The sequence below is a fragment of the Sapajus apella genome, unplaced genomic scaffold (genome assembly GCF_009761245.1).
Source record: "Sapajus apella isolate SASKATOON/1434 unplaced genomic scaffold, GSC_monkey_1.0 scaffold68, whole genome shotgun sequence".
Lineage (NCBI taxonomy): Eukaryota > Metazoa > Chordata > Mammalia > Primates > Cebidae > Sapajus > Sapajus apella.
In genome coordinates, this window is record NW_022437008.1 from 3,366,156 (window position 1) to 3,383,071 (window position 16,916).

At 51.9% G+C, this 16,916-nt stretch overlaps 1 protein-coding gene across 3 annotated transcripts in view; it reads right to left on the reverse strand.

The window, feature by feature from the left end:
• RYR1 (ryanodine receptor 1) overlaps positions 1-16,916 on the reverse strand; it is a 153,053-nt gene that overhangs the window by 96,230 nt on the left and 39,907 nt on the right. For all 3 annotated transcript variants that reach the window (XM_032248849.1, XM_032248848.1, XM_032248847.1), the window contains exons 28-34: positions 14,336-14,730; positions 12,863-12,995; positions 10,654-10,814; positions 9,950-10,115; positions 4,647-4,733; positions 4,234-4,460; positions 945-1,557 (exon numbers count right to left, since the gene is read on the reverse strand). In XM_032248849.1, the coding sequence (XP_032104740.1) occupies positions 945-1,557; positions 4,234-4,460; positions 4,647-4,733; positions 9,950-10,115; positions 10,654-10,814; positions 12,863-12,995; positions 14,336-14,730 (1,782 nt within the window). The remainder of the gene's footprint in view (positions 1-944; positions 1,558-4,233; positions 4,461-4,646; positions 4,734-9,949; positions 10,116-10,653; positions 10,815-12,862; positions 12,996-14,335; positions 14,731-16,916) is intronic.

Genomic DNA, 16,916 nt, shown 5'->3' on the forward strand with positions numbered 1-16,916 from the left:
ATGGATCTGTCGATGGAGGTATGGATGGATGCATAGGTGGGAGGAGATGATTATTGGACCTATGGAAGGAAAGATAGATTAACACATAAATGAATAGGTCGATAGGTGAACAGATGGAATGGTAGATGGACTGCTATATGGATAAAAGAATGGACGGGCAAATAGATGGATAGATGGGTACATGAATGAATGAACGGATGGATGGACGGAGTGGGTGGAGAACAGAAGGACAGAAAGGCAGATGGACTTGTTGATGGCAAGATGATCTATGTACATGAATGGATAGGATGGATGAGTAGATGGAAAGGTGGGTGGAGGACTGATGGATTGATGGATGGATGAATGATGGTTGGTTGGACAGATGAACAGGAAGAAAGAAGAAGAGATGAATAAACAGTTAACAGGTGAGCAGATGGAAGGAAAGGTGAACGAAGGATAGGGAGATGGTGGAAGAATACATAGATGGATGGAGGCTGGGCGTGGTGGCTCACATCTGATCTGTAATCCCAGCACTTTGGGAGGCTGAGGTGGGAAGATCCCGAGGTCAGGAGTTCGAGACCAGCTTGACCAACATGGTAAAAGCACGTCTCTACTAAAAACACAAAAATTAGCCGGGTGTGGTGGGACACGGCTGTAATCCCAGCTACTCGGGAGGCTGAGGCAGGAGAATTGCTTGAATCTGGGAGGCGGAGGTTGCAGTGAGCTGAGATAGCACCACTGCACTCCAGCCTGGGCAACAGAGTGAGACTCCCTCTCGGGAGGGAAAAAAAAAAAAAAAAAAAAAAAAAACATAATAATGATAAAAAGCAAGGTGGATGGATGTGTGGAGGAGGGAATGAATGGGTGGTTGGATGCATAAATGGAGGAGGATTGATGCATGTATCTGCGGAGTTTGGGGAATGTGGAAGAGAACAGGACAGAGGGAAGCAGGAGGAAGCCATTACCAGCAGCGTGGACACGAGCTTGAGCACAGGCACAAACTGGAACTCCACAGAGCCCCCGACAGGGTCGCGTGCATGCTGCCCACCGTCGCGCACCGCCTCCCCCAGCATCCTCAGCGCCTTGTCCCGCAGGGCCTCCAGCGGGATGGCAGGGCTGAGGCGGGCTGGGGCCTCTGCTGCCCCAGCGGCTGGCAGGGCGGCCACGAAACAGGGGGGTGAGAAATGATGCGGGGGCCTCAGCGAGGTGGTGACTCCAACGCCCGGCAGGCCGTGCCGGGGGTGACCATTTTCTGTGCTCCTCCCAGGAGGGAAGAGTGTGATGGCGCGGGTCTCAGGCGTGAGCGGCACTATGTATTCCGAGAGCATGGAGCGGCGGCTGCGGCAGGCACTTTCGAGGTGGATGCTGATGAGGAGGTCGTAGTAGCCTGCGCGCAATGGGCCTGGCAGGCGCGCGTCCTCCAGGGTGTGCAGCAGCTGAGCCTGGTCCACGTGGCTGCACAGAGCATGTGCCACGCGATTGTTGCCCAGGGCGCACACAGCGCGGTAGAGGCGCAGGGTGTGCGAGTGGAAGCGCTGCAGGTCCAGGCGCTCCGACAGCTCCAGGATGTCCATGCACCTGCAGCAGAGGGGCAAACACAGAGACAGATGAATGAGCCTCATGCATGTGTCCAGCCACCATCTCGTCCTCCATTTCCTCCATCATTATCCACCCATTCATTCATCTCTCCTTCAGACCCCTTCCATTCCATCTATCAATTCATCCATCGTGGGAGAAGATGGGAGACAGAGACACAGACCTCACAGAGGCAGAGACACTTAGATGAGTGTCCATGGCTGCAGCAGGGAGTCCCAGTGTCCTCCTAGCTTAGGGTCCTGTGAGGGCCATGAAGCTGGGTCTAGGAGTCTTTCAATGGTTCTAGAAGTCCCTAAGGGATCTGGGGGCCCCTGGGATACCTCTGGGGTCTCTTGGATGGTCTGGGACCTTGTAAGAGTCTGAGATCCATGTAGAGCATCTGATGTCCCCGAGATGTGTTTGGGCCCCCAGCTTGGGTTTGAACCTCCCCCCCCGGCAGGTCTGAGTACACTGGTGGTGTCTGAGTACAATTAGAATGTAAACTCCAAGGGCAGGACGGTTTCGCCTGTTTTGTTTTTGCTGTTGTTCGTAATGTTTCCAGCACCTAAAACTACGCCTAGCACATAGTAAAGTGCTCAGGGTTTTTGTTTGTTTGCTTTGAGATGGAGTTTTGCTCTTGTTGCCCAGTCTGGAGTACAATGGCTCGATCTTGGCTCACCGCATCCTCCGCCCCCAGGTTCAAGCAATTATCCTACCTCAGCCTCCCTTGTAGCTGGAATTACAGGCATGTGCCACCATGCCCAGCTAATTTTTGTGGCTAATTTGTGTGTGTGTGTGTGTGTGTGTGTGTGTGTGTGTATTTTTAGTAGAGGCAGGGTTTCACCATGTTGGTTAGGCTGGTCTCAAACTCCTGACCTCAGGTGATCTGTCCACCTCAGCCTCTCAAAAAGCTGGGATTACAGGCATGAGTCACCATGCCCAGCTTGTTGCTGTTAGTCATGGGGTCTTGCTCTGTTGCCAAGCTAGAGGGCAAGTGGTGTGATCCTAGTTTACTGCAACCTTGAACTCCTGGGCTTAAGCAATCCTCCTGCCTCAGCCTCCAAGTAGCTAAGACTACAGGTGTGCACCACCAAGTCAAGCTAATTAAAAAAATTTTTTTTGTGGAGATGGGTTCTCACTATGCTTCCTGGTGGTCTCAAACCTCTGGCCTCAAGTAGCCCTCCCTCCTCAGCCTCCTGAAGTGCTGAGATTACAAGCATGAGCCACTGTGTCCAGAAATATTTGTTGAAAGCATACATCAATAAATGGGTGCGTCTGGGGTCCTGGGGATGACTCTGGGTCCCTTTGGGCATGTTTGAGCACGCTGAGTTATATACAAGCATTACTAGAATGTCAGTCCTCAGGGGCTTGGTGTCTCTAGCTTAGGGCACTACCCAGCACATAGGAGGAATCTAGAGCTATTTGCTGAATGGATGAATGAATAAAGGAAGGAAGGAAGGAAGGAAGGAAAGAAGGCAGGCAGGCGGCATGCCTGTCAGAAGCTTCCTGGGTGAGTCTGGGAGGTGAGTCTGGGATCCCTTCCATGTTGAGAGTTCTATTTTTTGAGACGGCATCTCGCTCTGTTACCCAGGCTGGAGTGCAGTGGCACAATCCTAGCTCACTGCAACCTCCGCCTCCCGGGTTCAAGAAATTCTCATGCCTCAGCCTCCCGAGTAGCTGGAACTACAGGTGCACATCACCACAACTGGCTAATTTTTACATTTTTAGTAGAGATTCCTGACCTCAGGTGATCTGGCTGCGTCAGCCTCCCAAGGTGCTGGGATTACAGGCATGAGCCACCGTGCCTGGAAGTGTTCAGAGTTCCTAAAAGTAATCCCAGCTGGGTGTGGTGGCTCACACCTATAATCCCAGCACTTTGGGAGGCTAAGGCAGGCGGATCACCCCAGGTCGGGAGTTCAAGACCAGCCTGACCAACATGGAAAAACCCCATCTCTACTAAAAATTCAAAAAATTAGCCAGGCATAGTGGTGCATGCCTGTAATCCCAGCTACTTGGGAGGCTGAGGCAAGAGAATTGCTTGAACCCAGAGGTGGAGGTTGCAGTGAGCTGAGATCGCACCACTGCACTCCAGCCTAGGTGACAAAACAAGACTCAGTCTTAAAAAAAAAAAAAAAAAAAAACAAGAAAAAACGAGAGAGAGTAATCCTGCCGTCCATGTGACCGCATCTGTGGCCCTAGGTGTGTCTGGGTCCCTGGGGTGGGTTTGAGATCTCCATAGGATTCTTCTTAAAGTCTCCCTGGATAAGCCCAAGAGACTCAAGGGTGCATCCAAGCCTCCCCGAATAATGTCCAGGGATCCTGGGGTGTGCTTGGGGCCCCCGGGGTGTTGTCTGGCTCTTTGATGTGGGTCTGGCTCCTTGAGATGGGTTTGGGGCCCTGTGGGGAGGGTCTGGGCCCCTGGGGTATTGCCTGGGGTCTCTTAGGGTGGGTCTGCGGTCCACTGGGGTGGCCTAGAGGCCCCTGAGTTGGGTCTGAATCCCCCTGCGGTGTAATTTGGGGATGTCTGAGCCGAACCCAAGTCCCCTGAGGTAGGGCTGGAGCTTCCCAGGGTGTTGTCTGGAATCTCAGGGTTGTGCTGGGGGGAGGCACAGAGTTGGACCCAGCCCCCAGAGGACTTGCAACACCTGCCCACCCCTGCGTCACTGGGCTGGCCCTGACCGGTTCTCCTCGGGGATGTGCAGCGCCATCATGGTCAGCGGCTCCTGGCACTGCACGGCCCAGCCCAGCCGCTCGCCGGCGCGGCGCGTCTCCACCTGCAGGAAGTGGTTGGGCATGCGACTCCAGGACACTGGCATCAGCATCTGCATCTCCAGCCTCGGCGGGCACTGCGGGGCTGGGTTCTTGCGCTCGCTCTGGAACATGGCAGCTGACAACGGCATGATGTTCTGGGGGCAGAGAGGCACGCATAGGTCAAGATAGCCAGTTCCCACCCCCACCGTCCCACCACACCACTTCCAGGGAGACCTCTTGGATTGCCCCCTCCCCTTCAAGGGCTCTGCCTGCCTGACCCCCCCCCACACCCCTCCTGCCTCAGCCTGCCCCCATTAGTGACCCCATCACAGCACTCATACCTTCTGCTTCCCCAGCTCAAACTGGATGACATTCTGGTGGGTGGGCAAGACGAAGACTGCAGGAAATAGCTTTGTGTTGGGCTCCACCTGGCGGGGGAGAAGAGGACGAGGTGAGAAAGAGGGTGGACTGGAGTGAGGGTTAACTCTGGACCTCAAACTCTGGGGCTAATTTGCAGGTCCTCATTTGGGTGTTAGAGGCTCCAAAATGGTTCAGAGGTCACCCTTAGGCTGTCCCACCTCTGATCCAGCCAGGCCAACCTCCTCTCTCTCTCCCAGGGCAACCAGTTGTCTGGGTCTCTGCACACGTCACACCCCGTCTGGGAATGCTTTTTCCTATTTCTCTCCTAAGCACACTCATTCTTCAAAACCCAGAGAGAATGGTCGCTCACACCCGTAATACTAGAACTTTGGGAGGCTGAAGTGGGAGGGTCATCTGAGCCTAAGAATTCAAGAGCACACCAAGTGCAGTGGCTCACACCTGTAATCCCAGCACTTTGGGAGGCCAAGGCAGGTGGATCACAAGGTTAGGAGTTTGAGACCAGCCTGACCAATATGGTGAAACCGTGTCTCTACTAAAAATACAAAAATTAGCCAGGCATGGTGGTGCACGCCTATAGTCCCAGCTACTCTGCAGGCTGAGGCAGGAGAATTGCTTGAACCTGGGAGGCAGAGGTTGCAGTGAGCTGAGATGGCACCACTGCACTCCAGCCTGGACAAAAGGTGAAACTCTGTCAAAAAAAAAAAAAAAAAAAATAGAGTTCAAGAGCAGCCTGGGCAACACAGTGAGACCCCATCTCTACAAAACACAAAAAAGTAGCCAGGCGTGGTGGTCCATGTCTGTTGTTGCAGCTACTCAGGAGGCTGAGGTGGGAGAATCGCTTGAGCCTGGGAGGTCGAGGCTGCAGTGAGCCATGATTCCACCACTGCACTCCAGCCTGGGTGACAGAACAAGACCCTATCTCAAAACAAAACATTCCAGGAAGTATCCCAGACTTGTCTTGCTGGAGACCGTCCAGCCAGCCTCCGCCTCCACAAACAACGCTGTCTCTGAAGCAGTCTCGCCTATACCAAACTTGATCTAACTGCACCCTGGGACCTAACTCCCAGTTTACAGGAAATACGAGGGACAAAGGAAAATGTTAAACTGCCACCACAGGAAGGTACCAGCCAGGTCCAGGCTGTGGGAAAATAGGCCAGCCCTCTCCAGATTTCATACGCAAAGGAAGCCCCTGGGATCCTGTCGAAATGCAGATTCTGGCGCGGCAGGCATGGGAAGGGGCCTGAGACTCTGCATTTATTTTATTTTAATTAATTAATTAATTTTTGGGACAGAGTTTCACTTTTGTTGCCAGGCTGGAGTGCGACCGCCTGATCTCTGCTCACTACAACCTCTGCCTCCCCGGTTCAAGTGATTCTCCTGTCTCAGCCTCCTAAGTAGCTGGGATTACAGGCATGTGCCCCCATGCCTGGCTAATTTTGTATTTTTAGTAGGGACAGGGTTTCACCATGTTGGTCAGGTTGGTCTCAAACTCCTGACCTCAGGTGATCCACCCACGTCGGGGCCTCCCAGTGCTGGGATTACAGGCTTAAGCCACCACGTCCGGCTTTTTTTTTTTTTTTTTTTTGAAATGGAGTCTCACTCTCTCCCAGACTGGAGAACAGTGGCTCGATCTCAGCTCACTGCAACCTCCATCGCCTATGTTCAAGCGATTCTCCTGCCTCAGCCTCCCAAGTAGCTGGGACTACAGCTGTGTGCCACCACACCTGGCTAATTTTTTGTATTTTTAGTAGAGACAGGGTTTTACCATGTTGGCCAAGATGGTCTCGATCTCCTAACCTCGTGATCCTCCTGCCTCCGCCTCCCAAAGTGCTGGGATTGCAGGCATGAGCCGCCATGCCTGGGCCCATTTGAATTTTTTTAAGAAGTAGGGTCTCACTGTGTCACCCAGGCTGGAGTGCAGTGGTGCGATCATAGCTCACTACAACCTCTGTTTCCCAGACTTAAGCAATCCACCTGCCTCAGCCTCCAGAGTAGCGGGAACTGCACTGCTAGACCCAGCTAAAGATTCTGCAGCTCTGACAATCTGCCAGGTGATGCTGATCCTGCTGGTAGACCCAGGGACCACACTTTGAGGAGCAAAGGGCTATAGGACAAATAGCCTGATTCCTTCAACAAATACATTCAGGGCTGAGGGTGGGAAGTTGAGGGGGAGCCTACACATGAAATGAAACTCAAGGTACAGAGCAACCAGCTAAATGACCCTGGGTTGGGCGTGCTGGTGCATGCCTGTAATCCCAGCATGAGATTATATACTGGTATTACATGGGAGGTAGAGGTGGGTGAATCGTTACAGGTCGGGAGTTCAAGACTGGCCTGGGCAACATGGTGAAACGCTGTCTCTGTAAAAAATACAAAATCTAACCAAGTGTAGTGGTGCATGCCTATAGTCCCAGCTACCTGGGAGGCTGCAATGGGAGGATCATTTGATCGCAGGAGGCAGAGGCTGCAGGGAACCAAGATTCCACCACTGCACACCAGCCTGGGTTAGAGTGAGATCTTGTCTTAATAAATTTAAATAAACAAATAAATAAGGTTGAGCATGTTGGCTCATACTGTAATCCCAGCATTTTGGGAGGCCAAGGCAGGAGGGTCTTTTGAGCCCAGGAGTTCGAGACCAGGCTGGGCAACATAGCTAGACTCTGTCTCTACTCAAAATACAAAAAATAGCCGGGTGTGGCGGCGCACGCCTGTAGTCCCACCTACTTGTGAGGATTTAGCCCAGGAGGTGAAGGTTGCAATGAGCTGAGATCGAGCCACTATACTCCAAGATTGGGTGACAGTGAGACACCGTCTCAAAAAATAAAAATGCAAATGAATCGTAAATAAAATAAAATATATGACCCTACTTAGATTCCAATTCAAACAAAGAAATGGTAAAAACACATTCTGGGGACAACCAGAGAAATTGTACACAAACTGGATATTTGATGATATTTAGAAACCACTGCATGTTTTTTTTAGGTGATTAGTGGTATTGTGGTTACAATCCTTAAGATCATTATCATCTTTTAAAGATACATACTGAAAAGAGATGAAACTATCTGATATCTGCAATTTCCTTCAAAATTATCCGGTGGATGTGGAAGGGAAATAGATATGAAAAGTGAAAATGAGCTGGGCACAGTGGCCCATACCTGTCATCCCAGGACTTTGGAAGGCTGAAAGAGGAGGACTGTTTGAGCCCAGGAGCTTGAGACCAGCCTGGGCACCACAGCAAGATTCTGTCTCCACTAAAAATGCAAAAATTAGCCAGGCGTGGTGGTGTGCTCCTGTAGTCCCAGCTACTCAGGAGGCTGAGGTGGGAGCCTCTCTTGAGCCTAGGATGCAGGGGTTGCAGTGAGCCGAGACTGCGCCACTGCACTCCAGCCTGGGTGGTAGAGGGAGACCCTCTCTCAAAAAAACAGACAGAAAAGATGAAACAAGACTGTCTGTGAGTGGGTAACAGTTGAAGCAGTGTGACAGGGGCATGGCAGTTCATTATGCTATTCTAGCCTTTTTTTTGAGATGGAGTCTTGCTCTATTACCAGGCTGGAGTGCAGTGGCTGGATCTCGACTCCCTGCAGCCTCCACCTCCCAGGTTCAAGCAATTCTCCTGCCTCAGCTTCCAGGTAGCTGGGACTACAGGTGCACACCATCATGCCTGGCTAATTTTTGTATTTTTAGTAGAGATGGGGTTTCACCATGTTGGGCAGGTTGGTCTCGATCTCTTGACCTCATGATTTGCCCACCTTGGCCTCCCAAAGTGCTGGGATTACAGGCGTGAACCACCACGCCCGACCTGGTATTCCATTCTTGTATATGTTTCTAATTCTCCATTTAACATAAAGTTTTAGCCAAGAGTGGTAGCTCATGCCTGCAATCCCAGCTCCCTGGGAGCCTGAGGCAGAAGGGTTGCTTGAGACCAAGAGTTTGAGACCAGCCTGGGCAACATAGTGAGACACCATTTCCACAATAAATACAAAAAAATCAGCTGGGTGTGGCGGCACGTGCCTGGGTTCCCAGCTATTCAGGAGGCTGAAGCGGAAGGATCACGTGAGCCCAGGAAGGTCGAGGCTGCGGTGAACTGTGATCTCACTGTGGAACTCCAGCCTGAGTAACAAAGCGAAACCCTGTCTCAAAAAATAAAAATAAAAAATAGGCCTAACACCACGACTCGTGCCTATAATCCCAGCACTTTGGGAGGCCAAGGTGGGGAGATGGTTTGAGCCCAGGACCTAGAGACCAGCTGGGCAATATGGGGGGAACCTGCCTCTACAAAAAAAAAAAAAAATTAGGCAAGGTGGTGCATGCCTATAGTTCCAGCCACTTAGCAGGCTGAGGCAGAAGGATTGCTTGAGCCTGGGAAGTTGAGGCTGCAGTCAGCTGCGATCACACCACTGCACTTCAGTCTGGGGGACAGAGTGAGGCCCTGTCTCAAAATAAATAAAATAAAATGCAATAAAATTTCATAGCCAATGATGGACGCAAAAAAATAAAGTTGTACAAACCCAGTTTAGAGAGATTAATGGATAGGGACAGAGCCAATAGCTGCAATGTTGACAGTAGATTTCTGGTGGTGGGTGCAGGGTGTTATCTATATAGTTCCTTCCATTTTGCTGTATGATTGAAATTTTTCCGAATAAAATGTTGAAAAGGAGAAGGCCACCTTAGGATTCTGACCCTTCCTAGTGTGTTCCCTGGCTGAAGAGAAGTTGATGACTAGTGTCACCCAGCCTAAGAGGGAATAGAGACCTCTTTCCAAGGTCAAGGCTGGACTCTGGCCAGACGTGGTGGCTCACACATGTAATACCAGCACTTTGGGAGGCCGAGGCAGGCGGATCACCTGAGGTCGGGAGTTCGAGACCAGCCTGGCCAGCATGGTGAAACCCCATCTCTACTAAAAATACAAAAATTAGCCAGCTGTCATGATGTATGCCTGTAATCCCAGCTACTCAGGAGGCTGAAGCAGGAGAATCCCTTGAGCCCGGGAGGCGAAGGTCGCAGTGAGCTGAGATCATACCAATGCACTCAATCTGGGCGACAAAACAAGACTGTCTCAATTTTTGAAAAAGGGCTGGACTCCATCTCCTCCAGTCTGGGCCTTAGTTTCAACAAGGTGGTCTCCCAGCGACCTCTTGAGGACAAGCTAGGAACTGTTTCTGTTCCATCTCTGAGGTCTGGCCTCAGGGGACATCTAAAAGGGCTGTCCTGAGATGCTGGGACATGAGGATGCTCTCGCTAAGTTGCTGTGGCCTGGACTCACCTGGAAAAAGGTGTTGCTTTCTTTGCCATTGGCTGTAAAGGTCATTAAGCCAGTGGCCAAGTCCACCAGGCAGCCAATGACAAGGTCCGTGTGGCTGACCCGGCCCTGCTGCCCGGGACTCACAAAGTCCCCGCCCCACACCATGTAGCAGTTGCTGCACTTGAGGCTGCAGGAGACAGAAGCGGTCACTGCACTTGTCATCTGAGCAGCTCTGGACCCTGGACACCCCCCCGCCAAGCTCCTGGAAAGACATGACCTCAGAGTCCCATCCCCAATTGTCTACCCCCTGCAGACCTGAGCACTGAAGCCCCCTGGACCCTGAGCTCCTAGGAGCTGGTGTGGGGCGGAGTTGGGGGCGGCGAGGGACGGGGGCGGGGGGGGATCCTGGAAGGAGGAAAAGGAAGGGAAGCAGGAGAGAGAAGGAGATAACGGAGGAGGAGGAGGGTGAGGTGAAACAGGATGAGAAGGAAAAGGAGAAAACGGAAGGTGGAAATGGGGAAAGAGGAGGAGGAGAAGAAAAACACCAGGGAGGGAAGAGAGGAGGAGGAAGAGGAGGAGGGAAGCTTCCGAGCTGGGCGCCCAGTGCTCCAGAGCATCCTCCCGCTCCAGAAGGTCCCCAGGTCCCACAGCCAGGCAGCCACAGAGGGCCCACTCCCTCCTGCCCTCCCCACCCTGAACCTCCCACCTCCCCACAGCCCTGGTACCTGCTGTGGACGTTGCCTTGTTCATCCCCCATGGTCACCGTCACGGTCCGGACCTTGCTGAGGTCGAAGCTCATGTCATGCTGATGGTAATCAGGGGTGACCCAGCCCACCCACACGCAGCTGGGCTCCTGACCGGCAAAGACCCTCACGGAGTAATAGTACTGGGGACACAAGGAGGGGAACCCATGGTCAGTCTGGAAGCCTGAGGACTCAGGCTCCCTGGGATTCTAAATTGGTCTCCCTGGACTGTCGAGTCCTCTGGGAGTTTAAGAGGAAGTTGTTGGATCTGAGACCCCCCCACTCCCTGGTTATGTCTGTTTTGGTGTCAACTTGTAAATTTCTAGATTCAGGAGTCCCTTGGGAATATTGTGTGACAATATTCCCAGGGAGTTATATCAGTGTGCCTTATGCCTCTCCTGTACCCCCCGCCATTTGTGATCTATTAGCTATGTGGATTTAGCATCATATTTGGGTTCCTCACAGGTTACAGCAGAGTGATAAATAAATAATTGCAGGCCAGGTGTGGTGGCTCACATCTGTAATCCCAGCACTTTGGGAGGCCGAGGCGGGCAGATCACCTGAGGTCAGGAGTTGGAGATCAGCCTGACCAACATGGTGAAACCCCCATCTCTACTAAAAGTACAAAAATTAGCCAGGTGTGGTGGTGGGTGCCTGTAGTCCCAGCTTCTTGGGAGGCTGAGGCAGGAGAATCGCTTGAACCCAGGAGGCAAAGGTTGCCGTGAGCAGAGATTACATCATTGCACTCCAGCCTGGGCAACAGAGTGAGACGTCATCTTAGAAATAAAGAAATAAAATGATTAAATAATCACTCACAAATAGCACTGACTGTGTGAAGGTCTTGTTTTTTTTTTTTTTTTTTTTTTTTTTTTGAGTTTCGGTCTCCCTCTGTCTCCGAGGCTGGAGTGCAGAGGCACCATCATGGCTCACTGCAGCCTCAAACTCCTGGACTCAAGTGATCCTCCCACCTTGGCCTCCCGACATTCTGGGACTCTAGGTGTGAGCTACCACGCCAGGCCTGTTCTAAGGTCTTCATACAGATGAATTCACTTCTTCCTCCATATCAGGTAGGTGTAATTTTTACCCCCATTCTACTGATAGAAAAATCGTAGCACTTCCATAGGAGAGAAGGCATGGAGCGGGCAAGTGACTTCCCAAGTGGCACTCAGGTGGCCCACGATCCTAACTTCAAGGCCAGGAATCCCCAGCTCCCAGACTGTGGACTGGTAGCAGAATCTGAGGAATCTAGGCTGAGTACTCCTAAGAATCTACATGCTGATTCACAATGTCTTAAACTAAGAATAAAAAAAAAAAAAAAAAAAAAAATCTACGGCCAGGCATGGTGGCTCACGCTGTAATCCCAGCACTTTAGGAGGCTGAGGTGGGTAGATCCCTGAATTGAGGAATTTGAGACCAGCCTGGCCAACATGGCAAAACCCCATCTCTACTAAAATTACAACCATTAGCTGGGTGTGGTGGCAGGTGCCTGTAATCCCGGCTGCTAGAGAGGCCAAGGCAGGAGAATTGTTTGAACCCGGGAGGTGGAGATTGCAATGAGACGAGACTGTGCCACTGCACTCCAGCCTGGGCGACAGAGCAAGACTCTGTCTCAGGGGGGAAAAAAAAAAAAAAAAAAAGAGTCTTTGCCTGATGATCCAAGATGGAACAGTTTCATCCTAAAACCATCCCTCGTCCATGGAAAAATTGTCTTCCATGAAATTGGTCCCTGGTGCCAAAATGGTTAGGACTCTGCACCAGGCTATCTGTCTATAAAATATTCTGGATTTGGGGAATCCCCAAACTATATTAAGACAATTATGAATTTTGATTCCCAGTAATATATTAGAGTAGGTATTACATTTGGGGTACTGTGTTTATATGGGTGAGCCCAAATGTTGGGGTCCCTTTTCTATATTGGCTTATGCTCTGGTTTTTGGGATCCTCGGGAGTTATATCAGTGTGCCTTACACCTCTACCATACCCCCCTCCCATTTGCAGGCCACTAGCTATATGGATTTAGGGATTCAAAGGATTAAATCCATGTGTGCCATACTTTGTGAGCTTCTGGTGTATAGTGGGAAGTCCCTAGTGCAAGGTGGGAAGTTACTGGTGACAATAACACTAAACTTGGAAATTTAGGAGTGGCCAGGCTATGTGGGGGACCCCAAAATTGAGGGTTCCTGGTCCACACCGTGGTGGTGTTGAGGATGATCTCCGGGTCATCACGGTTGTCTGCAGGCACCACATCTCGAGGGAGTCGGGGCAGTGTGGGGGTGGCCGGTGGTTGGGTCATCATGGCGACTTTCTTGGCCTTGAATAAGAAGCTGGTGGTGGGGGAGAGGTGCCATGAGAACCGGCATTCATGCCCCCACATCGGGCCTGGCCACACCCTGCTTCTAATACCCCAGGTCTTGCCTCTGGAGGGCTGGAACTCCCACCCTCTCCAGCCTCATCCATTCTGAAAGCACTGCACTCTGCGCCTGTGGATGCTGAGTTACCCAAATTAAAGGCACCTTCTGGGAATATGGGGGTCCCCACTGGGGTATACAGGGGTCTCCCTAAGTCAGCATTTCCCACATGTATTTCTCATATGGGTGAAAAGGACAATTCCTTGGAAAAGGACAATTCTTCATTATGCGGCACTGTTTTGTACACTGCAAGGCAGGTGGAACCCCTGTGGCCCCCACCCAGCAGCAGCAGCCCCCCAAAGTGTTATGACCACAAAGGCTCCATCATTTCCAAACACCCACCAAGAGACACAGTGGGTTTTCAATCCCATTGAAAACCACTGCCATGGTAGGGTTCACCCGAGGTCAGGAGACCAGCCTGGCCAACATGGTGAAAACCCATCTCTACCAAAAATAAAAAAAAATTAGCCGGATGTGGAGGCACATGCCTGTAATCCCAGCTACTAGGGAGGCTGAGACAGAATTGCTTGAACCTGGGAGGTGGAGGTTACAGTGAGCCGAGATTGTGCCATTGCACTCCAGCCTAGGAAACAGAGCAAGACTCCGTCTCAGGAGAAAAAAAAAAAAAAAAAAAAGGAGCCGGGCACAGTGGCTCACACCTGAGGTCAGGAGTTTGAGGTTGAGACCAGCCTGGCCAACATGGTGAGACCCCTTCTCTACTAAAAATACAAAAATTAGCTGGGAGTGGTGGCACCTGCCTGTAATCCCAGCTACTTGGGAGGCTGAGGCAGGAGAATTGCTTGAACCTGGGAGGCGGAGGTTGCTCCCTTTAAGTTAGCTTTTCGGGGGTACATTTGTGACACAGAAAGGATCCCCATTTCGAAAGCCACTGGGTGTTCACTGGGATACCTTAGGGTACCGTAAATTCTCCCAGGAAGATACTGAAGTCCCTGTTAGTGTCCATGGGTGGCGGTGCATTGGGCGAAGGCCTTTGGGGTCCTCCAGGTACTCAAGGGTAAGAGAGTTCTCCATACATACAGTGGGGTACCCAAGTAGACATTCTTAGGGACATTAGGGCACCCCAGGAATATAACGTGTTTTATTGGAGACATGATAGGCTCTCTCGGTATTCTTACTTTGCTTAGCTTATATGGGGCTACTTTGAGGTAAAATGGGGGTTTCCCAGGTTACTGTGGTTACCTACTTGGGGGTCCCAAGGCAGCCATCAAGCCCGACTCTGGCCCCCCTCGACTCACCCTCTCTTCTTGTTCTTCTCGGTGGTGGCGTCCTTCTCATTCTCTGCCCTGGCCGGCTGTGCCTCTCCCCCGGCCTGCGGGGTGCCTCCGGGGGCGCCCTCCTTCGAAGTCCCCTCTTTCCCGCTCTCGGCCTCGCCCCAGCCCCCAGCTGAGCGGCGCAGGCTTTCGTAGTCAGGGTCGGGTTCCGCCGCCCGGGCCTCGTCCTCGGCGGGGGGCTGCAGGCCGGGTGGTGCCAGCGGGGTGGCCCCTGCGGTGCAGCGGAAGTGCTGGTGGAACTGGACCGGGAGGCTCAGCCGCAGGAAGATCATCTCCACCAGGCTGTTCTGGGAGCCCCAGGTGCGGTGGGTCAGGCACAGGCAGGGGGGCGTGTCCACAGTGCCGTCCACTCGGGACACCTGGGGTGGCGGGGAGTGGCGCACTGAGCTGGACAGGCGGGCCAGGCCAGGCCGTTGGTCCCACACCTGGTCACACACGGAGCCACCACAGGCCAAAGAGCGCCTGCGTGCGAATTAGTCAAGGGCGCCCCCTCCTGCAGGTGGATGAAGCTCCCGGCGGGTACACCGCTGGGCCCTGCGGTGCTTGCAGCCCTCTGCAACCTTTCTCTGGGCTCCCTATGCAGCCCCGGACACACGCCGGAATCACTTTTCAAAACCTACCTACATCCATCCAACCACCTATTCTGTCATTCTGTAACCAGGCAGCTCAACTTCAATGCATCTTTTCTTTTTGAGACACATTCTTGCTCTGTCGCCCAGGCTGGAGTGCAGTGGCAGGATCTTGGCTCACCGCAGCCTCCGTCTACAGGGTTCAAACGATTCTTGTGCCTCAGCCTGCTGAGTAGCTGGGATTACAGGCACGAGCCATCACACATGGCTAATTTTTGTATTTTTGGTAGAGACGGGGTTTCACCATGTTGGCCAGGCTGGTCTTGAACTCCTGACCTCAAGTGATCTTCGCGCCTCAGCCTCTCAAAGTGCTGGGATTGCAGGCGTGAGCCACCGAGTCTGGCCAACTTTAATGCTTTTTTTTTTTTTTTGAGACAGAGTCTTGCTCTGTCGTCCAGGCTGGAATGCAGTGGCAAGATCTCAGCTCACTGCAACCTCCGCCTCCCAGGTTCAAGTGATTCTCCTGCCTCAGCCTCCTGAGTGGCTGGGATTACAGGCATGTGCCATCACGCCCAGGGGTTTCACCATGTTGGTCAGGCTGATCTCAAACTCCTGACTTTGTGACCCACCCACCTCGGCCTCCCAAAGTGCTGAGATTACAGGCATGAGCCACTGCGCTGGCCAATTTCAATGCTTTTTTAAGCTTTTCTTTCTTTTCTCTTGAGTCTCAGCATGTAACCTTAAAGCTTACTGCAGAAATCTTTTTTTCTTCTCCTTAGTCTTAAGATAGAGCCTTGACGGGTACTTTCTTTCTTTATTTTCTTATGTATGTATGTATTTATTTATTTGAGACAGGGTCTCATTCGGTTGCTCTGGCTGGAATGCAGTGGCGAGATCTTGGCTCACCGAAGCCTCGGCCTCCTGGACTCAAGCCATCCTCCCACCTCAGCCTCCTAAGTAACTGGGACTACAGGTGCATGCCACCACACCCTGCTAGTTTTGCTCATTTTTTGTAGAGACAGGGTCTCACTATGTTGCCTAGGCTGGTTTTGAACTCCTGGGCCCCAGTGATCCTCCTACCTCTGCCTCCTAAAGTGTTAGGATTACAGGCGTGAGCCATTGTGCCCGGCCAAAATGGACTTTCTTTCAACCACATCCCTCTCTTTTTCACCATAAACTCCTTTACGCCATGCATATTTATCTAACTGTATGTTTGTATGTAATTATGGGCTTACTTGGAGGTTCCAGGGGCTAATCTTGAGACAGACAGACCAAGTCTGGAGACCCAGCTGCAAAGTTCCAGTGATTACCTTGAGGCGGTGAGTCAACAACGCAGCCGTTAATGAGACGATGCCAGCCTGCGCTCCAGGTGGACCAAGACCCAAGACAGCCACCGGAACAAGACGCACACACTTTGTACTCAGCACAATTCTTGCACACCTTCCCTATCGAGTTTCCTCTTTTGTTTTATTTTGGTTTAGTTTTTTGAGACAGAGTCTGGCTCTTCGCTCAGGCTGGAGTGCAGCGGTACGATCAGCTCACCGCAGCCTCGACCTCCTGAGCTCAGAGGATCCTCCTGCCTCAGTCTGCCAAGTAGCTGGGACTCCAGGCGTGTGCCATGGCACCCAGCTAATTTTTAAAACTTATTTATTAAAAAAATTTTTTTCTGGAGGCCGGGCGCGGTGGCTCAAGCCTGTAATCCCAGCACTTTGGGAGGCCGAGGCGGGTGGATCACGAGGTCAAGAGATCGAGACCATCCTGGTCAACATGGTGAAACCCCGTCTCTATTAAAAATACAAAACATTAGCTGGGCATGGTGGCGCGTGCCTGTAATCTCAGCTACTCAAGAGGTTGAGGCAGGAGAGTTGCCTGAACCCAGGAGGCAGAGGTTGCGGTGAGCCGAGATCGCGCCATTGCACTCCAGCCTGGGTAACAAGAGTGAAACTCCGTCTCAAAAAAAAAAAAAAAAAAAAATT